Source organism: Eschrichtius robustus, chromosome 21, assembly GCF_028021215.1.
Source record: "Eschrichtius robustus isolate mEscRob2 chromosome 21, mEscRob2.pri, whole genome shotgun sequence".
Taxonomy (NCBI): Eukaryota; Metazoa; Chordata; class Mammalia; order Artiodactyla; family Eschrichtiidae; genus Eschrichtius; species Eschrichtius robustus.
The window spans coordinates 23,821,685-23,848,731 of NC_090844.1; the positions used below are offsets into that span (position 1 = coordinate 23,821,685).

The 27,047-nt window shown below is 39.1% G+C and overlaps 1 protein-coding gene across 1 annotated transcript; it reads left to right on the forward strand.

The window, feature by feature from the left end:
- Positions 1 to 1,197: 1,197 nt before the first annotated feature.
- On the forward strand, positions 1,198 to 25,059 carry DCTN6 (dynactin subunit 6). Its single transcript, XM_068531972.1, has 7 exons — positions 1,198 to 1,322; positions 8,505 to 8,569; positions 18,017 to 18,122; positions 20,051 to 20,139; positions 21,436 to 21,483; positions 22,891 to 23,033; positions 24,640 to 25,059. Exons 1-7 carry the CDS (start codon positions 1,300 to 1,302, stop codon positions 24,736 to 24,738), a joined length of 573 nt encoding a protein of 190 aa, XP_068388073.1. The 5' UTR covers positions 1,198 to 1,299; the 3' UTR covers positions 24,739 to 25,059.
- Positions 25,060 to 27,047: the final 1,988 nt, after the last annotated feature.

The window sequence follows — 27,047 nt, forward strand, 5'->3', positions numbered from 1 at the left end:
GGGTGGGCTTGATTCAATCAGTTAAAAGGCCTTAGGGGCAGAGCTGGAGCTTCCTGAAGAAATTCCACCTGTAGACAGGGCTTCACTCCATGTGTCGGAGTTCCAGCCTGCCCTGAAGATTTCTCACCTTCCTAGCCAGCCCCACAATCACGCTGACCAATTCCCTGCAATAAATCTCTTAATACATTATCTCCTAGTGGTTCTGTTTCTGTGGTTGAACCCTGGCTGATAAGCCCAGTATATGACATCTACCTGAGACTAGAGTCAGAATGGGGGGGTGGGGGCCGAGGGCAGGTGGAAGCTGTTTGGGTCTGAGATTCAGCCTGGCTTCCTGGAGAATGAAAGTGTGATAGAGAAAGAGGAAGAGAACATGAAATTAAAGAAGAGAGAACTGGGCAGGGGCTGGATTTTAAAAGGAATGGGAAGTAAAATAACTGAATCTGGTTTTTAAAGGATGATTTTAGCTACAGGAGAGGGGCTTGGATGGGGGTGTGATTTCAGAGGTCAAGGGTGGAAGGGGCAGACTACAGGGGGCGATTAGAGAGGTGGCAGAGTAAATGATGCAAAGTGTAAGAATGAGATGTAGGAGCAGCAGAACTTGCCGGTGAGTTATGTATGGAGAGGTGAGGACTGCCAAGGATGACTGTTGAGCTTCTTGCTTGAGCAACTGGGTGAATGGCAGACTCCTTTACTGAGACAGAGATCAAATGACCAACTTGGATCCTCTGGAGAGAGGGCAAGGGTGTAAATCAAAAGCTCTGTTCTGGACATTTTAGGTTTCATAAGACCTTGAGGCACCCAAGTGGACACGTCAAGTAGGCAATCGAATAATCAGCTCAGCAAGGAGGACAGAATTAGAGATATTAACCTGAGACCGACAGCAGGTAGAGGGTACTTAACTTATGGGAATAACGAGCTCACACTGAAAGGGAAAAGGGCCCAGGGTTTAGCAGTAGGATGCTTAAGGAAAGGAAACTGAGAATGAACAGTGGGGTATAATGAGGTCACAATGACGTGCGTTGGATCAAACTAAACGGCTGTTTTAAATCCGAGTCCATCGATCCCCGGATTGCGCTAAAACCAGATGGTGGCCACGCACTGCCCCCTGGCACAAGCCCGCTTACACCTGCGAAGTGGAACCTTAAACCAGAGCCGGCCCCGCCCCGCCCCCGCCCCGCCCCCGCGAGCAGCCCCCAGGCTCCGCCCCTTCCCGATCCTGCCAGGTTCTGCAATCGCTCGTAGAGATCGTCGCTTTGCCCAGGCGGTTGTATAGATCCAACTGGAGGTCAGGCCCAAACCATGGCGGAAAAGACTCAAAAAAGGTGGGTCGCTGTCTGAGAAAAGCCTGTTCTGTCCTCTCCGCAGGGGTGGAACCTGTTCCTGGTCGCCTGTAGTGGGGACTTAGATGGTGTCTTACCCCGGGCGCCCGGCTGAGACGGTTCCTAAGGCCCAGACCTGGGCGTCCGCGGAGGGAGGGGGCGACGGAGTAGCGGTAGAGCGGCCCGGGAAGGTATACGGAATGGGGCGGGGAAGCTTCTGGTTCTCGGTCCCTCCGCGACCTCCCCGGCTCTCCTCCGCCACGCGCTTGCGCGGAAGCGGTCTCGGGCGGGGCTGCGAGGGGAGGAGGGTGTTGCCCCCCGCCCCGGACACGGAGGAACCGTCCCCTTCCTTTCCGCTGCCCTCGGGGCGCCTGTAGCTGCCGTGTGTCCCCGACACACACGGGAGTGCCGGCCGCTCCCCAATCCCTTCCTGCCTGTCGTGGGCGCTGTGTGTTTGTGTAGACGGGCTCCAGGGGGGCCGCGCCTGGACCAGAACTAGCTGCTTTGTAGACGCGTGGGGACAGGCCCTGGGGCTGCTTCTCCAGTGGTCTTACTGGCTGGGCACTCTGGGTGGAAAGGAGCGGCTGGGATGGGGACACGCTTAAGTTAAACTGTTTCCCATAGCAGCAGTGTGGTGACAGTCTGGTGACTGAAAAAGAAAACCGACAAACCTTGTTTTGGGTGCCATAGATTAACATTTAGGTTTTTCTTCTCTTTAGGCAGGTAACTGTAATCTTTTTCATAAGATAAAGAGGAAAGATCTGCTAGGAATATTATGCACAGTGTATAGTAGTGTGCAGTGGAGATGAAGGTGGTGTTGATTGTTGTTTTAATAGGTAGGTCTTTGGCTAAGCCTTCTCCCAGCTGCCTGTTTCCCCGTCCGCCCCATCACTCCCAGGTACAATGAGGTCTACGTGGAGATGTTCGGACCACGTTTTAATTGATCTAGCGGTGAGTTTAATTATTCCTGCCTCACGAAGTGTGCTGATCGTAACACACACTACCTGGAGCCTCTTCCTTCTGCATAAAACTGAAGACAGGGCATTTTTGAGTCTCACCTGTTCTCGCTTGCCCAGGATAAGTTAAACGTTAGATAATACTTTTTTCATAAAAAAATCATAGCGAGAGGGAGGCTGAGGGAATGGAAAACTGGGATGGGAAATCATGTCTAAAATGAGATGTTTTATAGAGGGTAATTTATTTGTCCAGGGCTTAATAAAATTGCTTTTTTAAACACACAAACCAACTTGAAAAAACATTTACAAATGTTGATACATTCAAGGGCAGCATCATTCAGCTGTCACAGAAAGAATATCCAAAATGACAGGATGTTTCCAGGAAACTTTCAGCTAACAGAAAAGAGATGACTGGCGTTAGAATAATGATGTCTGGGAAATGAACTTTGCTTCAAGACATTTAAAGTCTCTGGGCTTCAGTTTCCTCATCTAGAAAATGAGAGATTTGGACCGTTTTCTGTTTTCTACTTCATGTCACTGAAGTTTTTTCTTTCTTCTATTCAGTAGAAAGATTTTATATTTTCTGTGATTTCAGCAGACAAGTGACACGTAGTAACCCAGATGGATCATTTTAAAATTTTATTAACTTGTTCCTTGTAGAAAGTCAGTGCCTGTCAAAATGATGGGAGCAGACATAGCTGTGTCTAATCTCAACAACATTTCTTGAAGATAGACCCAGGGATTATTAGTTTCTGGTTTGATATTCTTTTTACTTAGAGCTTTAAAAATACTTTGTGGTAGGAAGTTTTGTTCACCGAAATTTATAGAAGAAAAATTCTTGCACATCTTTTTTTAGTTTTTCATATCAGTAAGGAAGTGGTGATTTTTAAAAATATTTATTTTTGGTGTTACTTTTCATTTATATTAGGGAATATTTGGGAGGATTCTGGAATATGAATGATGGAGAAACATATTAAAGAGTTTGTACCCTGCTGACTGTATTTCTGGTCTAGAGCTGTATTTCTGGTCTAGAACTCTCTCATGGCTCCAGATCTGGATATACTGGGTCTTTCTCCATGGATACCTCAAGCTGAGTTCATTTAAAATTTAACCAAATAATTTCATTTTTCATTTTCTTTCTTTTCTATGTACTGATGTTTTTCATATCTTCCCACAGGTATGTCAAATGCCTCGTAAAATTTTTTTCCAAATGCTCATCACATAATCTTTCTGTTTTTTTTCTTTTTTCCTAGAAATCTTCCCTTTGAAGTCCTCTGTGAACTTTGCTCTCTAAGACTGATGCACAGCTGTTATCCTGATGTCTCCCTCTGTCCTTGCACGCTGGAGCCTCTGTTTCTAGAATCTGTCTTGTCTGTTGGTTTACTTTTATTTAGCTAAGTACATCCTTCATTAGCTTCCTAACAAAGAGTGCATAGGAGATTTTTTTTTAGTCCTTGCAAGTCTAAAAATGTCTTTATTTTCCTTCCATAGTTGTTTGCTAGTTTGGCTGGATAAACAGCTCTAGGTTAAACGTAGTTTTCACTCAGATTTCTGTAACGATTGTTTGCTGGTCTTGTAGTATCCAGTACTGCTCTTAAGAAATCTGATGCCATTCTGATTATTTCTTCCCCTCCGTGTGTGACTATTGCACCCCCCACCCCTGGAAACTTTTGAGGATCTTCTCTATAGTGTTCAAAAATTTTATGATAATGGTACTTGGCATGGGTGTTTTGCATTCACTGAGTCCTTCCGGAGTGGAGATTGATAGCCTTATGTCCTGGGGAATTTTCTTGTATTAGTCTTTCATAGTTTATTCTCCACCAATATCTCTATTTTCTCCTTTCAAGATTACTTTTATTGGGATTACTTTTATACCTCATGTATTGGTCCTGTAACCGTCCTGCCTTTTCTCTTTTTTTTTTTACATTTTGTTCTACTTTCTGGGTGAGCTCGTTTTTTAACCTCCATCCTTCTAGTGAATTTTAAATATTAGTCATGTGTTTTATTTCTAGGACCTCTTTCTTAGACTCTGTTCCTTTTTCATAGGCTTCTGTCTTGATTTATGTAGTAGTGTCTCATTTCTCTCAATTGTAAGGGTTGTGTGTTTTTAATGTTTTCTTCTACTATCTGAATTAACTGTGTTTCCTCAAACTATTTTTTTTTCCTGGTTGTTTTGGTTTTTTCCTTCTTAGTTGGAGGCTTTCCAGATGTATCTGATAATGGCCTTCTGTCCATTCTGTCCATTGTTAAGCATGAGAACAGCACAGCTGGGAGCTCCAGGTATATGCATTAGGCTTGTCCTCTCATGTGTTTCAGGGTAGAGCAGGTCAGGCAGGAAGCTGAGCTTTTCATTGAAGAACTCAGGATGTCTGGTAGTTTCTGTAGAAAAGGATCGTCTTCTTATCTCCTTGCTGCCTGAAATTGTGTATGAGGCCAGGAAGGCACATGGGGAAGGGGTGCTGGTGGTCTCACTGTTGCTGTGCCCGTCACTGTCACCTGGCTTTGGCCTGATATCTTAAGTGCAGCGCCTCATGGAGGGGCCGGTCATCACCCGGCTGTGCCCCTGAGGATGGGGACCGGGGGCAGACATCCGACTGCTTGGTTGCCTCACGTTTTCTCCCCTTCCCTAGTACCTAGTGCCTCCAGGCTAAGCCTCGCAGTGACTTTTCCTGCTGCTTACAGTCTTCTGAAGGTCTTGACATCTTTCATCTGCTGTTATCTCCTCTCCCTTGCTCTTTGGGAATAGTACTTCTTTTATTCCTTTACTGTTGTTTTAGTGGTATTTTGAAAGGAGAGATAAGTTGTCCATGTAGACCAGGGGTGGGCAAACTTTTTCTGTAAAAAGCTAGTATTACCTTGTTTTTATTGTTAAGGAGTACATAGTGTTCCAATAAGCTGGTGGCAATATTTTATTTCATTACCTCTCCCTTTTTATGGCTATCAAGGTTATTAGCAATGTTTCACTGTTCTGAATAATATTATAATGACCAATTTGTGCATCTATTTTCCTCCTATTGAATTCTTTTTTTTTTTTCCTCCTATTGAATTCTTGATGATAGAACTACAGAAATAGATTTCCTAGATCACACATTATGAATATTTTTATGATTCCTGGTGCATATTGGTACAGTAATTTCAAAGAGGTGTCCTGATAGTGCCACCAGAAATGTCCTAGTGTCTCAGTTAAATTACAGCTGCATCGTCATTGGATAGCTGTCATTAAAGGGAAAACAAAACACCATCACCCTGAACAAACTAATACAAGATAAGAAATGGACCAGAATATAACCATATTGAATATTCCAAGTATTCACGTTTATCTCGTAACACAGCCTTTCATTTCTTCCCTCCATTGACTTGTGTCATTTCTGCTAGTACGATATCAAGCATCCTGGTTGTAATATGACACAGAACAGTTATGAACAGTGGTCTAGAAATATTCTAACCCATGCCATTGTGAGTATGGTGTAATCAGGTTATATTTGTCATAGCAGTTTATTGGAGACTGAAAGTAATGAGAAGTAATGCTAATGAAAAATAATAATTTTTTCCTTGGTTAAAGAGGATTGTTGCTGAAGCAGTGGGAGAAATGATTTGAAGAACAGAAAAACTGGTCTTAAAGGGAAACTAAGGAGTCTAAAGTTCATTAAATGATACTTACAAGTTACATGAAAGTATTTTTAGATAAAATAAAGGGAGAGACACTTTTAGGGATTATGATTTGAGGGAGACTTTTTCAGGAAAGTGGATAAAGTTTCACCCTGATTATGGAAACATATCCAGGACCTCTTTAGTACCTGGCCTTAAGAAAATTTGATCAATTATTGATTGATTGATTGGATAGGTAATGCATTTGTGTGATTCAAAATGCAAGCCATTTAAAAAATGATATATAATGAAAAAAATCTTCCATCTACTGTTGTGTCCCTGCTATCTAGCTCCTCTCTCTGAAGGCAGTGAGTATTGATTGTTTCTTACCTGTTCTTCCAGAGATAGTTTGGAAATATTCAAGAAAATACAAACATTAAGCAGTTACACACTAGTACTGCTGTACAGGTTGCACCAGTTGTAAATGATGCTCAAAAGTCATTTCAGAAAAGCTGAATGTGCTAAACACTTAAGTATTTTATTAGAATGGTAAGGTTGTCTTGTTTAAGTTCATGTTGCATATAATGAAAATTTTCAGTCATCAAGGAGGACAAATTTTAAAAACATGAATCTGTTTCACAGTAAAACATTTGAAAAAATAAAACTTTGCAATAATATTTTTTAAAATCAAAGAAGTATCCAAAAAAGACATGAAAAACAAATAGAAAGTACCATTAAATTTGTTTATAGTTTCCACTGTATGTTAAAAATAAGCAAGTAGGGACTTCCCTGGTGGCGCAGTGGTTAAGAACCCGCCTGCCAATGCAGGGGACACGGGTTTGAGCCCCAGTCTGGGAAGATCCTACATGCCACAGAGCAACTAAGCCCGTGCACCACAACTACTGAGCCTGCGTTCTAGAGCCCACAAGCCACAACTACTGAGCCCGAGTGCCACAACTACTGAAGCCCGCGCGCCTAGAGAGAGCCCGTGCTCCGCAACAAGAGAATCCACTGCTATGAGAAGCCCGCGCACCGCAGTGAAGAGTAGCCCCCGCTCACGGCAACTAGAGAAAGCCCGTGCTCAGCAACGAAGACCCAATGCAGCCAAAGATAGATAAATAAATTAAAAATAAATAAATAAGTATTTTCATACATGAATATTTATAGAACTTAATGATATTGATATGAGTGAATCATTGCACTCTAGATTTCTGGTCCTTGCTGGTGGTGATATAAATACTTATTTAAATATAAATACGATGTTTACTGAAATGAGAAAACAACTTTCTGGAAAATTTATAAATCAAGGCTGTAACATGCAAATCAAGAAAACTTCAACTGTTTTATATACCAGGTTTTAGTAATTTACTTGAAATGCAAAGTTCATGTCTTAGAAGAAACTTTGATAGGTTTTGTTTATCTTGTAGAGCTAGAACATGGCAAGGATGTCTGGTTTCATCACTCTTCTATTTAATATCATACTGGAAATCTTAGGGCAATAAGGGAAGAAAAAGAAATAATATGAATACAAATTGGAAAAGAAGAAATAAAACTGCCCCTATCCACAGATAACAAAATTGTTTACATGAAACTGGTTTACATGGAAAATCCCAGAGAATCTATAAAACTACTGGAACTAAGTGGGTTTAGCAAGGTTGCAAGATACAAGGTCAATATACAAAATTATTGTAATCCTGTAAACTTGCAATGAACAACTAGAAATCAAAATTTTGAAAAATCCACACAGACATAAAGTAAAAATATCTAAAATAGTATTGTTATTTCATAGAAACAGAGCAGATTTAACACCATGAATAATATCATTACTAGTAAGAAAAATTATTAATGACTACAAGTTACTTAATGATTATCAGTTTAATGGGGAAGTCATTTGGTACAGTTCTTCATATCAGCTCATGGCTCAGCTAGGGCAGCATTTAGCTAGATTCAGCTGTGTCCAACAAAAGATCACAGCAGAATATCAAAAACATTAATAAATTATTTGGAAATTATTAATTTTTTGAATAATTTGCACTACAATTTATATCACTTGATCAGTTTTATCATATACATAGAGAATAAATAGGAATATTTGTAAATTTTAAATTTCTACATTGATTTCTATATTAATATTACATTGCTACACTGTTAAATATTTTGAATGAACATTCTTTTTCCTCTTTTTAACCAAAATACTGGCATGTTACTATCCATCTTCTGGCTTTGATTTTGTTGACTTAACAATGTAGCTTGGAGATCATTCCAACTCTTTACATACAGGATTATTCATTCTTTATTATGCTGTATATTAGTTCATAGTATACCATAATTTATTAACCAGTTCCCCTACTAATGAATATCTAGATTGTTTTGAGCTTTTTGCTATTTAGAAACAATGTTGGTGTTAAAAGAGTCCAAAGCCTCTTTTCCTCTTAAGCATTTTAAGAACGCATGATAAATAATTTTAGCTCAGTGGATGGTGTGCCACCTGAGAAGTTTATAATATATTAAATCTTACAGTTTACTTTTCATTTTTCCTTCAGTTTGTTTTAACCTTTTTCTCATTGCAGTGTCAGGATAGCTTCTATAACACTATTTTTAAACTGTACACATGATGAATGTTACCTTTTTTTCCCTACAGTGTGAAGATTGCACCTGGAGCAGTTGTGTGCGTAGAGAGTGAAATCAGGGGTGATGTAACTATAGGTAAGAAAATAGCCTATTAGTGTTGTTTCTCAAGAATTGGTGTGATTTATTTCAGTGCTTTACAATTCATTAGGTATTATTTTCTATGTTTGATTGATGTCCTAATTTTATTGAGAAACAGTGTATTTCTCTAAGTGTTTAATATTTCTAAAAGAATTTAGTGTGATGGAGTCTATATTTAAACTCATGTCTGATAAACTAACAAGGCCATATAGTAAAGTCATTTTTTTATCTGAGAGACAGCTGTTGTGTACCTGCTATGTGCCAGGCACTGTGCTAGCACTAGGGACCCAGCAGTGAACACAGCAGACACAGGTACTGCCTTCACAGAGCTTACATTCTGTTCAGAGTATAAGCCACGGAGTCTGACGGACTTGGGGTAGCAGCCTCGCTCTTAACCTGCTCAGTTACCTCTGGCATGTCACTTAACCTGTCTCATTTTCCCCACCTGTGTAACTGTGTGTATCAGAATTAGGTTCAACTGCTTGTAGTGGTGGCTTACACACTCAAAGCTTTACTCCCTTATGTAAAAAGCCCAGGGGTAGGCAATTCAGGGCCTGTCAGTTGATTGTCTGGGAGCTGCAGCCTTGCAGGCCAGGATGTGATGGCTAGAGCACGGAGAGTGATCTTGGATAAGAAAGGGGAGGAGCAGAGACAAAGGGTGTGCCTCCCAGTGCATCAGCTCCCCTTAAATAGTCTTCCTGAAAGTTCCACACAGTCTTTTGCCTTGGTCTTGGTCTCATGGACACACTTCGCTACAGAGAAGGCTGGGAGATGTAGTCTGAACTGGACGCATTGCTGCCCCCTTATTGGGTTCTGTTACAAGGCAAAAGGGAAGAATGGATATCTGCTGGTAGTTAGCAGCTTTTGTCACAGGCAAAATACTAGTGCCTCCCTCAGAGGTTTTTGTTTTTTTTTTACCTCATAGGTTTTTGAAGGATTAAATAAAAGAATATTTGTGAAAGTCATTGCCCAATACCTAACAGATAGTAAGCACTCAATAAACGTTGGCTAATCACACTGTAAAATCAGTGTAGCCTTGTTAGAGGTGAAGTCCAACATTTAAATCAACTGAACAATTTAACACGAGGCAGCTTGCTTATACGAACATGATTAAATTCCCCCAAATGCACATTTTAGCACATCTTAGTTCTTTTACATGTGTTTTCACTGGACATGGTGCCCTGGTAGCTTTATTAACATGAGCCCATCCTTACTAGCCACTGTGTGTTGCTGGAGTAGAGCTTTCAGGGAACTAAGTACACTTTCAGAGAGAAGATACACCTTGTTCCCTTATACTAACAATATCTGTAAAAGAAAAAAAAATTTTTTTAATTTTAGTAAGTCGAAGCCTCCAGCCACTTCAGGCATCATGTCTTATAAAACCATGTCTTAAGACTGTGCCTGTATTGGGGACTTCCCTGGTGACCCAGTGGTTAAGACTCTGCACTCCCAATGCAGGGGGCCTGGGTTCGATCCCTGGTCAGGGAATTAGATCCCGCATGCATGCCACAACTAAGGAGCCGGCAAGCCGCAACTAAGGAGCCCGCCTGCTGCAACTAAGACCCGGCATAACCAAATAAATAAATAAATAAAGGAAATACAGCATTAAATTACTAAAAAAAAAAAAAAAAAAAAAGATCGTGCCACTATTATGGAACATCATTAGGAATTTGCCAGGTTGGATTTATTCAGTTATAATATTTTAAATTGACAGAATTTCAAAGTTTAGATGGTGGCTTTTTCTTTCCAGTGCTATATTAACTCTTTGTTAACACTTAAACCACTTGCAAATTTTTTATGAGGAGAAATTATTATAGTCACATGTTTATCAAAATGTTCCTAGGGAAGTCCCTCCTCTGCATTTTTATTCTAGTATTTTTATGGTTTTCTTCATGATTCGAGGAATAACATCTAATAGTATCCCACAAGGTATTCTATAATTAGAAGGAAAATAAGAATAATTACTTTCCCTCTCATTTCTACTTCTTCCTCACTTTAAACAATAAGTGTTCAGTATCTACTGTGTAGTAGATATATAGATGGTATGAATGTCTCTACAGGCATAAATGTACACACAGGTATACATATATGTTTGTGTGTGTGTGTGTTTCAGATTTGAAATAACAGGTCCTGTCCTTGCAAAGCATCCCTAGAATAGCAGTAAAGGCTTTATCCTGTGAAACGGAGAGCTGGACCACTACATAGGACTGGGGCCTGGGGGTTTCAGGAATCAGCGCTCGCTTTTCTGTTCTCCCTCTGTCTTTCATTTCTTTGTGCTTCTCCCCTTTGTTTATCCCTTTCATCCTCCTGCCTTCTGTAAATGTTGAAATTATGTAAAGAAATACAGTATTTAAATCTACTTTCCATGTAAGCTGATTACCATCTGATCATGCACAACTTTAATGGTTAAAATATAAAATGATTGTTCAACACAGATTTTCAGTGACGGATTGTAGCATAAGAAATGGTAATTTTTTAAAAACTAGTGATTTGAAGTTTATCATAGAATGGCTCTAAGTTAATATTTGTTGGGTTTATTTTTGACCCAGTTTTTTAGAACAAGAAAATTTGCTCATGTTACAGAAACATCTGAATTTTTAAAATTGAGGAAAGGGGCTTCCCTGGCAGTCCAGTGGTTGGGAGTTTGCCTTCCAGAGCTGGGGACACGGGTTCGATCCCTGGTCGGGGAACTAGGATCCCACAGGCCTCGGGGCAATTAGGCCCACGCGCCGCAGCTCTTGAGCCCATGCCCAAACTAGAGAGAAGCCCATGTTCCGCAGCTAAGACCTGATGCAGCCCAAAAATATAAATAAATAAATATTTTGAAAGAAAATTAAGGAAAAGATTCAGAAGTGATATAGTTACCCAGTGTTCTATGTTACACAATTCTTATCTCATTTTCATTGTGCCTGTTTCTTATCTCTAATTTTATATATAAATATCGAAGTTTTCCAGTATTGGTATTTAGTCATTTCTGTCATTTTATATTTGGTATAAAATTAACTCTTATCTTTTGATACTATTAATTCATTTTTCTGATGTAATACATCAGATTAAAAAAGCTCCTGGGAGATATAAAGTTAAATCAAAGCTGAGAGTAGAGATAAGTTATCTGATTTAATCTCACTCTCCCTACCATGTTTTTTTTAAATTATTTTTAGTGTTGTGGTTTTTGTTTTTTTTTGGGGGGGGGTGTGGAATTTTCTTCTTAGGGAAACTTTTACTTTCTTATTTATTTTTAATAATTTTTATTGGAGTATAGTTGATTTACAATGTTGTGTTAGTTTCTGCTGTACAGCGAAGTGAATCAGTTATACATATACATCTATCCACTCTTTTTTTTTTTTTTTGGCCCCCTCCCCTATCCACTCTTTTTTAGATTCTTTTCCCATATAGGTCATTACAGAGTGCTGAGTAGAGCTCCCTGTGCTATACAGTAGGTCCTTATTAGTTGTCTATTTTATATATAGTGGTATGTATATGTCAGTTCTGATCTCCCAGCTTATCCCTCCCCCTCCCTTTTCCCCCTGGTAACTGTAAGTTTGTTTTCTACATCTGTGATTCTATTTCTGTTTTGTAAGTAAGTTCATTTGTACCATTTTTTTAGACTCCACATATAAGCAATATATGATATTTGTCTTTGTCTGAATTACTTCACTTAATATGATAATCTCTAGGTCCTTCCATGTTGCTGCAAATGGCATTATTTTATTCTTTCTCATGGCTGAGTAATATTCCACTGTATATATATATATACCACCTCTTCTTTATCCATTCCTCTGTCAGTGGACTATTTTTCAACATATGGCTGTTTTTGTGTTTGCTTAATTTATCAGAATAGCTAATGTAAGTCTTCTGTTACAGTATGAGATTTGAGCACTTAATAAGCTCTGTTTTCTGGCTTAAGTGGCAGTAAATTTAAGTGTAGTTTAATTAATAGATTTTTCAGGATGTTTTACATAACTTTTCATTCCCTCATCAGTTTTACTCTTACCAAATTATTCCATTCTGAAATGTTTGAGGAGGAAAGTAATTTTTTTTTTAAATTAATTTATTTAATTAATTTTGCCTGCATTGGGTCTTCTTTGCTGCATGCGGGCTTTCTCTAGTTGCGGTGAGTGGAGGCCACTCTTTTTTTTTTTTTAATTATTATTTATTTATTTATTTATTTTGGCTGTGTTGGGTCTTCGTTTCTGTGCGAGGGCTTCCTCTAGTTGTGGCAAGCGGGGGCCACTCTTCATCGCGGTGCACGGGTCTCTCATTATCGCAGCCTCTCTTGTTGCGGAACACAGGCTCCAGACGCGCAGGCTCAGTAGTTGTGGCTCACGGGCCCAGTTGCTCCGTGGCATGTGGGATCTTCCCAGACCAGGGCTCAAACCCACGTCCCCTGCATTATCAGGCAGATTCTCAACCACTGCGCCACCAGGAAAGCCCGAGGAAAGTAATTTTTTCCTTTGCTATGTTTCAGTTAGTAGAACATTAAACCTGATCTTCTGTTTTCCTAGGAAATCAGGTATTTGGTTTATCAAAGAAACTAGTCTGAAGCTTTGAAGTATTGTCCTTAACCAGAAACCCTATGGCTGTGGCTCTGCAGGAGCCTGACCCTTTCATTAGAGGCAGCTAGGAAACAGACCTTGGGAAAAATAACAGCACTCTCGTTAATTATAATTTGGGTAAATAAGGTTTCATAGTATGAAGCCTGTTTTTAATTAGATTGCCTTGATTCATGGGCCATGCGTTATTTCCTGAAAATTTTGTTTTGAAAGCTGAAAGACATTTCAGAAAGGTAGCTCTGAGCACAGTCCTATAGTCCTGTTATAGGGTGAAGGCAGACTCCTGGGGTTAGGACAGGGCTTGGTGGGACATCGTAATGTGAAGGCAGAACCGAGTACAGTGGCAAAACTTTGTGATGGAAGCACTTTGTCCCACTTATTCTGTTGTTCTTTCCATTAGAGTTTTTAATATAAACTTCCCTTTTATTGTGGAAATCTTTTTTTTTTAATTGAGGTAACATTGGTTTATAACATTATGTAAGTTTCATATGTACATTATATGGAAATCTTTTTCAATAAAGCAGAACAGTGGCAGTGACTTGAGAAATTCATCAACTATAAAGCAGTTCTTAAAGGTACTTCAGCTTACAGGTCAAAGGAATTGTTTTCATTTTCAAAAGAGACCTTGTGGCTTTTGGAGCTATTTATTGACATATGAAAATGTCCACAGAGATTGCTTTCTGTGGCAAAGATAGACAGGAAAAATGCCCTTTACTAAATGAGGGGAATGGAAATTTGATGCAAGGAATGTCTTTCTGGCTGGGTTGCGTCAAGCCCGGCCAACCATTTAGAAAAATAATTCATCAGCCAGTGAGGCAGCTCCAACTCTAGACACACTTATCCAAACAAGGAGATAAGCCAAATAGGGTTTCAGCACATTTGGTAAGAAAATATACAAACTGCCCTGCCAGAAAGAGCGCCAAGAAAATTCACAGCAGCCTTTTAAAAAAAAAACTTTCCATGGTGACAGATTTTTATTGTTAAAGCATTTTAACCTCAAGACCCTTCAGCTTGGTTTGAATTCAGACCCATTCTAGGTAAAAATGCCTCTTGCGTGCAGAAAAGTACGGAGCAGACTGTGCTCACATTCCAGTGTCTTGGACTAGGGCTCAGGTTGCGGGCTGTCTGGTGCCGACCTCCAGCGCTGCGCAGAGACAAAGCCTCACTCACCTAAGTCAGAAAGTTCCTTTAAGGAGTTCACCAAACTTAAGCCTTAGCAGTCATGTATCCTGCGGTTCATATACACATACTAACCTCTCTAGTCTCTGCCCAAAAAAGACCTACAAGAAGTTAAGGGAAGCTATTCAGTTTATTGTCACCCATGACCTTGCTGTTAACATCACAACTTGAGGTAGATAGTTTCACCTTTCAAGTCATTTCAGCCCTGAACTCCAAGACTTGTAGTTTGGCAGTGCGGCCACCAGGTGGAGGTGTTGTCCTAAACACAGGTCTCACAGCAGCTGCTCACAGGTCTCATATAATGCTTTATATCCCAGGGCAAGGCCGTTAGATTTATAACCAGTTTTCCAGTTACTTATTAACAAACTTATTAATAATGATAAAAACAATAACAATAATAAACACCTGGCTAAAATAGCCCCAGCATTATTTTTAAATATTGTGTAAGAAGACATGGGATTTGGGATTATTTAATTTTTAAAAATTTGTGCTCATCTCTTTGGGTTTCTTTTGTATAATTAACATGTATTATATTATTTTTGAAAGGGAAAGATGAAAATACCAATTGTTTTCAAAGCTGTACTTTAGAGGAACTTTTAAAGAAGCACAGGTCCCAGTGGTACTTTTGTCTTATTAGCCCTTTCTCAGGTAGTTTCTTGCAAGGCTGCTTGTTGTCAAAAGCTGCAGCCTGAGTACCAGCAGAGTATCTAGTGCCTCTGGCTCCTTATCTAGCTGTGGCAAAGGATCTGCTTTCTGTCACAGTCATGACGATCTCTTCCTCCTGTCAGATTTTTAATGCTAGCAATGGAAAATTATTAATTTTATTAATTATTAATCTCTTTCACTATCTTACAGTATGGTCAAGAATTTTCCTCCCTGGTTAAAAAGAGGTTTTACCCCAGTACCTGAGTATCAGGGAAGTAAAGCACTCCCTTTTCTTCTGTTTCTCAGACCAGAAGGAGTTATTTTATTTACTGTGGTAAAGTTCTTAGCTCTTAGTGTCAGGTAGTGATGAACTTCCCATTTTGAAGAACTGTGATCTCCTTTTCAAACATTATTTTATGTAATCCATACTTCAGCCCAGTGAGGTAGGTTATCATACTCATCTTTTTATAGATGAGAAAACTGAGGCATTTGAGAGATTAAGCACATAGCCTTTAAGTGATAAAGGCCAGAGCCTGGACTTTCTAGACAAGGGGTGGGGTGCTAGCTGGGGCTTTAATTATAAAGAACCTAAAATAGAAAGATCGTGTCCCTTTATCATAGAATATTTTGACGTAAAATGTAAATCTGGTATTGTGCAAACTACAGATTTAAATTGGTTCACATGGCTGGAAGACCTGTAAGAAATTTCTCATTTCAAAGGAATCCAGTGTTTGTTTCAGCAATGTTTTAGCACCTCTCCCCAAAAGTGGTAACTTCTAAATGCCCCTTATTAAGGGATTGGTTAAATAAATTATGGTATATTCATATGATGTGAAATAATATTCAGCCATTAAAAAGAATAACCAGCTAGATGTACTTATATGGAAAAATCACCATGACTTATTAGGTGAAAAAGCAAATTGCAGAATAAGTACTATTCCTTGTTTTTTTGAAAAAGTATGTATTTGTAATTCGTATCTTTTCTCCTTTATTTTTTAACTTTCTAATGAAGTATATTTTATATGCAGTGATATTTACAGATTTTAAATATATTGTAGTACTTAAGTCTGGAATAATATACTGCAAATTTTTAAGAATAGTTACCTCTAGGGAATGGGATTAGCAAGAGGAGAGAGGATCTTTCACTTTTGGCTTTGATTGAGGTTTTTCTAATGAGTATGTATTCCTTTCATAAATGTGTGTGTGTGTGTGTGTTTTTAACAAAGGAAAAAGGCACACGTGGTCACAGTCATGGTCGCCTTGAGAAGCTTCCCAGGGCTCTCAGTGATCCCATCTTCTATTCTGAAATCTCCTATCCTGAACAGGAGAATTTGCCAGGGAAATTGTACTTTAGCGGCTGAGAATTTGGGGAGCCAGAGGTGACAGAAATAACAAAGCCACTCTCTGTGCATCCTTTGACTTGGGCCCCACCCTCTTTATCAATCCCCAGCTCTTCATTGTTAGCGGAAAAAATAAGCTGCACCGAGATTCCTTCCAATTCTCTGGGCACCTGGAATGCCTCTTTATTTAATACATTTTTGAGCAAGCATGTTAAGTATTCCCAATTTTTAAGATAAACAGATCAAAAGGGCAAGTATAGCACACATTCCTTTTTGTTTCCCTGTAACATACAGCCCTGCCTGTCACAAGCAGATAATGATTACTGAATAAATTAACAAGTTATTAATGTACTTTATTAAAACAATAGAATACTGGATTTCATGGACAGTGCCATCTATCTGACTCCCCTCCTACTTTCTGTCAGCACTTCTGCCCACCCTCTCTTACTTTCAGAGTCAGTTACTTCCTGTCTGCGTGTTTACAGATAAAAATGGCCTTGGTATGGGTGGGGGGGCAGGTGTTGGAGGGAGAGGCTGCCGTGAGAGATTCTGTTTTCTCATTGGTGGTTTCATTATCACCCAAATGCTAGGCCTTTGGGTAAATAAAGCAGGGGGAGGGGATGTTACCGGGTTTAGGCAGTGCAGTGGACCCCGACAATGGGCTTGATGAGAGCCCTTCCTGCCCCTCGACTTGAGGTTGGAGTCACTGCCTCAGGTCTCCCTTTATCAGAGTCGCAGGACTCCAGTAACCATGCTTGGCTCCTTCCCCTGCCTGCCGTTGCCCCTTTCAACTGGTTAAAATCACATCCTAGACCAGTAGGGATGGTGACGGAGTAACAAAGCTAAGGTTAGTCTCCATATTTTCTAGCTCTCATCTCGCCCATATTTCCTCTTAATCCCTTAATAAAAGGACTAATTCTGGGCTTCCCTGGTGGCGCAGTGGTTAAGAATCTGCCTGCCAACGAAGGGGACACGGGTTCGAGCCCTGGTCCGGGAAGATCCCACATGCCGCGGAGCAACTAAGCCCATGTGCCACAACTACTGAGCCTGTGCTCTAGAGCCTGTGAGCCACAATTACTGAAGCCCACGTGCCACAACTACTGAAGCCCACCCACCTAGAGCTGTGCTCCGCAACAAGAGAAGCCACCGCAATGAGAAGCCCGCGCAGCGCAACAGAGTAGCCCCCGCTCGCTGCAACTAGAGAAAGCCCGCGCACAGCAACGAAGACCCAACGCAGCCAAAAATAAATTAATTAATTAAAATAAATAAATTAATTAGCTAATTAATTTTTTTAAAAAGGACTAATTCTGTAGTGCACTAGCATAAGAAAGCACCAACATTGTAAGCAAAGAGAGCCTTACCTTTATGAGGGAAAGGAAGGAAGGGAATTAAATTTTATTGCTGGCTACATATCAGAATACTATGTCTACAAACATTATTTCATATAAGTCTTAAAACAGCCCTGCAAGACTGGTATTATCACCACCTCCATTTCACTGCTGAGATAACGGAGGCTTCAGAACAGAGGGTGAGCGAGGGCTGTCCAGCTCCAAAGCGTGTGCTGTCTCCACTCACCTCGGCTTGAGATTTGGCACGAACGGCAGTGATAACATTTGTAACGTGCCTAGTCTGGTGCCTGGCACCTACTTTAGGAAACGTTCCTTCCCAACAGCCTCCTTGGAAGCGCAGCCTTCGAAAGTAATGTCTTTTCACCATACTTTTAACAGGACCCAGGACAGTGATCCACCCTAAAGCACGAATCATCGCGGAAGCCGGGCCCATAGTGATCGGCGAAGGTAACCTAATAGAAGAACAGGCGCTCATCATAAATGCGTGAGTGAGACTCTTACAGATGCTCTGAATCAGGTGCCACAGACAGTGTTTCCATTCATTTCAGCCCCATCTCTAGGGACCTTTTACAGCTGACATCTGGAAAGCCCACTATTTGAGAACTAGGGAAACACTAAGCATCTTTTTCTTTTTTTTTTAATTAATTTATTCATTTTTAACATCTTTATTGGAGTATAATTGCTTTACAATGGTGTGTTAGTTTCTGCTTTATAACAAAGTGAATCAGCTATACATATACATATATCCCCATATCTCCTTCCTCTTGCATCTCCCTCCCACCCTCCCTATCCCACCCCTTTAGGTGGTCACAAAGCACCGAGCTGATCTCCCTGTGCTATGCGGCTGCTTCCCACTAGCTATCTATTTTACATTTGGTAGTGTATATATGTCAATGCTACTCTCTCACTTCGTCCCAGCTTACCCTTCCCCCTCCCCGTGTCCTCAAGTCCATTCTCTACGTCTGCGTCTTTATTCCTGTCCTGCCCCTAGGTTCTTCGGAACCCTTTTTTTTTTTAGATTCCATATATATGTGTTAGCACACGGTATTTGTTTTTCTCTTTCTGACTTACTTCACTCTGTATGACAGACTATGTCCATCCACCTCACTACAAATAACTCAATTTCATTTCTCTTTATGGCTGAGTAATATTCCATTGTATATATGTGCCACATCTTCTTTATCCATTCATCTTAAGCATCTTTTTCAACACAAGTAATTAGTAAATGAGGAAACCAAAGACCAGAGGGGTAAAGAGACTTGTCCAAGGTGAGATAGCTCGTAGGTGGATGACCAGAATCTACGAGTCTCTGTCTGATAATCTTCCCCTTACGTACGACAGCCTCTTCTGTTCCTTAAGCAAACATTTCCTGAGGACACCCCCAATGGCCCAGTGCTGTGCTCACTGCCTCAAATAGTCTTTTGGTTGGATGTCTTGGTTCTGGCTGCAATGTTATTACTCATACCTAGACATGTGAACTTAAATCTGATATATATTTTCATATGCTTTTGGGGGTAACACTCAGAATTATATTTGAAAAATTGGGGGTCCTAGAGGCAATTTTTAAACTTTATAAAATATTAGAACATGTACATGATCTTAGTGAACTAGACTATAATACCTATGAAATTTTTATAAGCATTTGTAAAGCTTTCTAGGTAAAATTTTGGCAGGAAATTCAAGCTTATACCTAATTTATAGCAACAGTGTATGGAATTTTTAATAAAGATCTTGGGAAAATACTTAACTGCGATAAAGAGATTGATTTCTCTTAATGCTTACTTAGGATTTGGGAGTTTCTTACTATATTAAGCAGTTTCTTTTTAAAATATATTTTGGCACCTTTAGTGTAAGTCAATTAACAACAGTTAGATTCTGCAGTAACTCAGCTGTCAGAGATAAAGCACTGTTTTTAAATGGCTTTTTCCTCTTAGACCACAAACATTTTATGTTCTAAATGTTTCAGCTATCCACCTAACAGCATAAAATGATTATTTTATGTGAATATCTGTTTACATTTCACAATCTTGAATGACTATTAAGAAAGGAAATTTTTCAAGTTAGGCGTGATTTTGATTCCATTTCAACAAGCCGAACGTCCTAGCCAGCATCTTTTCTACCTTGTCCTGGGAAAGGCACACTGGGCTTTGAGTTTAAAAAGTAAACAAAGAAAGGCTGACCTTCTGTACACACCTATGACTTCTTTACATTTCAGTAGTTCTTTTTCAACTCAGAATAAAGTCTTCTGCAGCATAGAGGATAAATAATTCACTTGGATTAAGAAATTACTTACATCGTTACATACATTAAGCCTGATGGAGGTAAAATTGAGAGAATGAACCCAAATTCTAAAACAGCAGAATTGCTTATTGCATTGTTGACTTGTTGCTAATTTGTCTCTCCTTTTTATAGTCACCCTGAAAACATCACTCCTGATGCCGAAGATCCAGAGCCCAAACCTATGATCATTGGCACCAATAATGTGTTTGAAGTTGGCTGTTGTATCCTTTGCCATAATTTAAGCTAAATCATTTCCAGCTGTCCTTTGGTACCTGAATCACCTCTGTAGAAATTGTTGTAATTTATCTATCAAATACTTACATTCTATATATATAATTATTTTCAACACATAATATAATTGTATATAATGTATGTTATATATTATGTAATTTATATTATGTGCATATGTAAATATATATAAACTGTGTTTTTAGGACTAGGCCCTCCAGCTCTTTGAAAAGACTTATTTACAGTATATCAAAAAAATATCCCCTCTGTTCCATTGAATAACCCGAGTAAAAGAAGTGTGCTGTTTTCAGGTGTGCATGCATGCACACACAAACTCACACTCACCTTTTGGAACCATCTTGCTCCTGTTGCTACGTCTTGCTGGCAGGTACAGTGACTGAGTGGCCGTAGACATGAAACAGAGTAATCTTGGCTTCAATCCTGGTTTAAGAACCACACTCTGTCCATTTGATTCCTATATAGTTTTAGGTTGACAGTATGTTGTTGTCTGATACAAGGAAATGGTGGATGGAGATGAAAATATTTCATTCTTTGCATTTTTCCCCCCAAGTGTCACCAGTGCCTTTGCTGATTTCATACTCTAAAAAGATAGTAAAATCTTTTCAAGATGTCAGCGAAACATTATCTTATAATAGAAACTACTTGAAGGAGAAAATCTAAAGGTTTAACAATAGCAAAATATTTAAGTAAATTAAGCTGCAAGCATAAAATGGACCACTAGAACCATCAAGTAGTCATTTACAATTATGTTTTTAAAGATTTTTGATGGTATGGGATAAGGCTTGCAAATGGAAGTGAACCGAATAAGGCGAGCTACAGACGTTTATATGGTTTGATTTTGTACAGTTTGATTTCCAGTTATATAAAGGGAATTATATATATTTACATAAAGATATATCAGGCCATTAACAGTGCTACCCTTAAGTGATTGGGTGTTAGTTTTCATTTTCTTAATTGTGAAAATATGTTACTCATAATTAGTTTTCATTTTCTTAAAACAACTGTGAAAATATGTTACTCATAAAATCGGGGTATAAGGTGCTCATTTCTTTAAAAATATAGAAGACATTTATTTATACTTGAGATATTTCTATATAAAGATTAAAACTTTACTTGCAGACTGCCCTGGGCAAGGAGTTCTGGCCAGGCCAGCCTGCGTGGCCAGTCCCATGCCTCTGTCTCTGCCCCAGTGCAGGATAAGGACAGAGTGAATTAGTAGGGAAGAAAGATGAACATATTCACAATGTCTACTTAACTCTGGCTTACAGATTCCCAAGCCATGAAAATAGGAGATAATAATGTTATTGAATCAAAAGGTAAGTTATGTTTGGAACTTTATTGTGAAAACTGATTACCTCCTTTCTCTTTGTGGTGTTCCAGAAAACAGCCTAAGTACAGACCACAGCAAAGTGGTGTGCTTGGAAGGAAGGCATGGTTGGAAGTGGGCTAACACAGCTGTGAGACAAATTCTTTGCCTTTAAGGAACCTAATCTAGTAATGTGTTTCATACATTAAATTAAAATTCTAGCTATGTACATTTAAATCAGGATTGAGTTAAACTATAAACTTCAGGTGAAAGATTTGAAAAAGATTTCTCCAAAAAACTAGTGTCTGACTTCCCTGGTGGCTCAATGGTTAAGAATCCGCCTGCCAGCGCAGGGGACACAGGTTCGAGCCCTGGTCCGGGAAGATCCCACATGCTGCTGAGCAACTAAGCCCGCGAGCCACAGCTACTGAGCCCCCATGCCACAACTACTAAAGCATGCATGCCTAGAGCCCATGCTCCACAACAAGAGAAGCCCCCACAATGAGAAGCCCATGCACCACAGCAAAGAGTAGCCCCTGCTCGCCACAACTAGAGAAAGCCCGCGCGCAGCAACAAAAACCCAACGCAGCCAAAAATAAATAAATAAATAAATAATTGTTAAAAGCCAAAAAAAACTTCCTTCCTTCCTTTAAAAAAAAACAAACTAGAGTCGGTAATTTAGTTGATTAACGTTATTGTAGAATTAAAGAAAAAAAATTAGTTTCTCTAGCAGTTTGCTTTCTTGAATTTCAGGACTGCTTTCCCCTAGCCCATCAGAAACAAATGTAAGCTACTTTATCATAGGCGGGGCTAGGCGGGGGCCGTGTAAGTCACCATCACTGCTGGGAAGCAGCTCCAAGAGCTTGTCCAGAAAGAACCGGAGTGATAAGACTTTTTTAGAATAGTGCCTTTCCTTTCTTGGTCTTGATTGGCATGAAAGAAAATGCTTTCTTTTTTAAAAAAAAAAAATAAAATTAGGCTTTTTGTTAATCTGCTTAATGGTTTTTATTTAATTTGGATTACCAATTATGATGATGATGATTCCCAGTGTCATTTTCTATTTATTGTATACTTACTATGTGTCACACCTGTGCTTGACACTTTACATTTACTATCTCATTTATTCCTTACAGCAAACTATGAAGTGGGATGGTCTCTATTTTATAGATGAACTTGCTCAGAGAATTTACAGTGACTTGCCCAAGATGGCACAGATAGCAGCAGAGCTCTGTTTTGAATGCACTTGATACTAGTCTGGTGCCTGCCTCTGCGCTGTACAAACTCTGGACTAAAGTGATTTCTCAATATTTTTTTAAGGGCAGTTTGTATTTTTAGACTTGCATCATCTTAGGAAAAAAAATAGTGTTCTAGTCATTGAGTGTCTTACATGGTAGTCCTCTCTGTGTCTTTCCTACAGCGTATGTAGGCAGAAACGTAATATTGACAAGTGGTTGCATCATCGGGGCCTGTTGCAACCTGAACACGTTTGAAGTCATCCCTGAGAACACAGTGATTTATGGCACAGACTGCCTTCGTCGGGTGCAGACTGAGCGACCACAGGTACTAGAACCTCTCTTTTAAAAAGAGTCTTTTCTAGGGCTGCTGATTTTCCCAAAATACCACATAATTGTTTTAATGGGGCAGCAAGTCAGCTGTTTAAAAAGCAAATAATTAAAATAAAGCATGAGAGAAACATTCCTAAAACTGTAGTTTCTTTGTAATTATTGAGTCCTTAATATCAGAAATATGTCCAAAGATGACAGTGACACATTGATTATGGGAAAAGAAAATCCAGGGATGTTATTCCTAGTCTTATGTATTTTCACTGGAAGTGCATCACCAAGCCTTACAAACTACATGGATTTGCTCCTAAAAATACCAACCTTGGAGGGTAAGGAATGAACCTACCAAATTTATACTGAATAGCCAACTTGGGTTCATCTATTAGTTTGCTAACATAGATGCCTTGAAAACAAACACAGCTTGTGAATATGCAGGTATATTTAGATATCTTCCTGTCTTATGAGAAATTGTCCCCTCCTCATAACCAAGAATAATGGGAAGTATGTATCTTCTGGAGTTTCACATTAGAGCAGGAGATAGGTAAGATAGGGCATTTGGGACTTCTTTCGGACAGAAGACATTCTGACTGAAGTTTGGAGCCTCACTGTTTGGCACACTCAGTATATTACCCAGCCTCCTTCCCTTTCCCCAAGGAAAGTATTTTTCAAGACATTCAGCACTTTTGGTTCTTAGCCATATTTTATCAGAAATTAAAATTCCAGTTCTTTCTCGGTTATTGTAATTCTGTAATGTTTGGCTTTTATTATTATTACTATTATTATAAGCAAGTATTACCTCTGTAGACCAAAAAGGAAATAAGAACAAATCCAGTATTTTTTCACTATCTTTCTGCATAACAGCGAAACGATTGACGAGGGAGAAATGAAGCTGGAGTTGGGTTAAGGGAGATTAGAATTAAATGAGCAAGAATATCTGAAGTTTAATACATAATGGTATGTGTGCAACACTGTTTTCCATTATCTCGCTGATCGTAAGGATCATGTAGAGGTCCTTATTACAAAGGATTCACCCAGACTTTCGGAAACAAAGTTCTTAGGGCAAGGGCCTAAAAGTCTGTAATTTTCACAAGTACTCCAAGTGAGATTTACAGTGAGGGAAGTTTGAGCAAAGCTGGTATATGAAGAGTGAAGATCAGGTGAGTGTCACAGCTGTGTGCTCTGTAGGTCGTGTAGAAAGCAGTGTACTCGGGGTATTTTACTTGTGTTGTCTACTATAATTGGAACTTTTTCAATTCTTAGAGGCCAAGGTGAAATCTACGAAAGCAAGGTTGAAAACTGATTAACATATATTTTTATATGTAAAATTTTTTGGCTTTTTCTTATTACCAAACTTAATGTATGTTCATTGTAAATTGAAAAAACAGAAGCAAAAATAAGTCAGTGAATGGGATCCACTTCAGGGGGCACAGGTTCGATCCCTGGATCCCTGGTCATGGAACTAAGATCCTGCATGCTGCACAACAGGACCAAAAAAAAAATAAGTCAGTGAAAATCACCTGTAATCCCATGACATAGTGATAATCATTTCTACCTGATACTCTTTGCTTTCTGCTGGTCAGTTCTTAATTCTCTTATCTTTTTAGCCCCAGACACTACAGCTGGATTTCCTGATGAAAATCTTGCCAAACTACCATCACCTAAAGAAGACTATGAAAGGAAGCTCAACTCCAGTTAAGAACTAAGAACAATATATGTCATCAAGATAACATTTGTCTTTGACCACTGTCTTTTGAAAGAGCCACAGTGTTTATGCGCTCTTAGCAGTCCGCAGAGTAATATGTGTTGACTTTATCTTGTAAAATTGAGTTAGAGAGGAAAGAAATGGGTTTTCATTGTAACTGTCCTCTATAATTTATATAAAATGTATTATTTTCTGATGTCCTTGTCCCATTTCTGATAATTTACAGATTTCTTATTTTGTGTTGTTTTGTTATGTAAAATGTTGGCCATGAATTTTAGTTATATAAAAGACTACCCATGATAAGAAAGAAGATATTGTTATGTATTTATATTCTAGCATTTACTAAACTAAATAAAAATGTTGATGACAGGACTTTCAGTGAATATACTTTAATCAATTTTTCTACTTGCATCAACTTTCCCAAAATAGCTCTTTTTTTTTTTTTTTTTAAATTAATTAATTAATTTATTTTTGGCTGTGTTGGGTCTTCGTTTCTGTGCGAGGGCTTTCTCTAGTTGTGGCAAGCGGGGACCACGCTTCATCGCGGTGCACAGGCCTCTCACTGTCGCGGCCTCTCTTGTTGCGGAGCACAGGCTCCAGACGCGCAGCCTCAGTAGTTGTGGCTCACGGGCCCAGGTGCTCCGCGGCATGTGGGATCTTCCCAGACCAGGGCTCGAACCCGTGTCCCCTGCATTGGCAGGTGGACTCTTAACCACTGCGCCACCAGGGAAGGCCCCAAAATAGCTCTTTTAATTTTTATTGTGTACTAGCTATATATTAAAGCTAATGTGGATTTGTAGCTGTTTAAAATTTCAGGTGAAATTTCAGCAGCTATTGAATTAATTTAGACTTCATTTTGTTTCCAAGAAAAAGATTTTTTTTCTTTTTCGGTAAAACAAAAGTAATCAGGGAAAGATGTTTTCAGTAGAATACAAAATCTAAAAGAATGGTGTCGGGCTTCCCTGGTGGCACAGTGGTCGAGAGTCTGCCTGCCAATGCAGGGGACACGGGTTCGAGCCCTGGTCTGGGAAGATCCCACATGCCGCGGAGCAGCCGGGCCCGTGAGCCACAATTACTGAGCCTGCGCGTCTGGAGCCTGTGCTCCGCAACAAGAGAGGCCGCGACAGTGAGAGGCCCGCGCACCGCGATGAAGAGTGGCCCCCGCTCGCCGCAACTAGAGAAAGCCCTCACACAGAAACGAAGACCCAACACAGCCATAAATAAATAAATAAGTAAATAAAAACAAAAAAACTAAAAAAAAAGAATGGTGTCTGATGAAAAGGACAAGTAAAATGACCATTGAGTGGTATTCTTAGGTTTCTGAGAACAATGAAACTAGAAGAGATTTTGATATATTTATAAATGTATGAAATTATTTTGGCATATTACTAATCACTAATTATCGACCTTGTCATAATTCTATTTACCTAATTACATAATGGGCAAATTATTGAGGATTTTATTGTAATTCCAAGTTTTTTTAATAATTCAAGTGCATACATTTAATGGGACATACTTTTTAACTTTTGAATCAGATGTTGATTAATACTAAGACATTAAATGCTAAAATATTTTCTCTTGAAACTTTCTTTTTCATTGAAGTATAGTTGATTTACAATGTTATGTTAGTTTCAGGTGTACAGCAGAGTGATTCAGTTATACGTATATATGTATTCTTTTTCAGATTCTCTTCCATTATAAGTTATTACAAGATTAATTTTTAATTGTGGATAGTAAAAAACTATTTTTGAATTTCTGAAACTGACTGGTACAAATTAGCCTTTGTTCCGATTGTGAACGACTTGATTTTGGTAAGAATATTCATGACTCAAGTTAGAAAACTGTACTACTACATATAGTGGTTTGAAAAAGGAGAACATCACATAAATGTCCTGTTTTTGATAACTGCTCTTTATTCATTTTTCAACCCCTGGTGATCAACTTACGATTTTGTTGATCATGAAAATTTCTAGATAAAAGATCAGAAGTCAGAAAACTGCCCTTGAAATGCGGTACCAGTTCTGAAATATTATCTCTGGACAGGCTCTGATATGCTAATAAATGCCCTGTGCCCCAAACTATACAGGTAGTATGTGAAGACAGCAGTGAGATCCCTCCTGAGGACTTGGTAATAAGATATCCCCAGAGAGTCAAACTAGTTTAATCATCATGTGAGAAGAGCCTCAACGTTTCCCAGGTACACTGTGGCTTTTAATCACTATTAACTCATTTGAGGAAAGAAAATGTCAATTTGCCAAGAGTTTAGAGGAACAAAATGTGACAGTGTGAATACAGTGTTAACCCACGGAG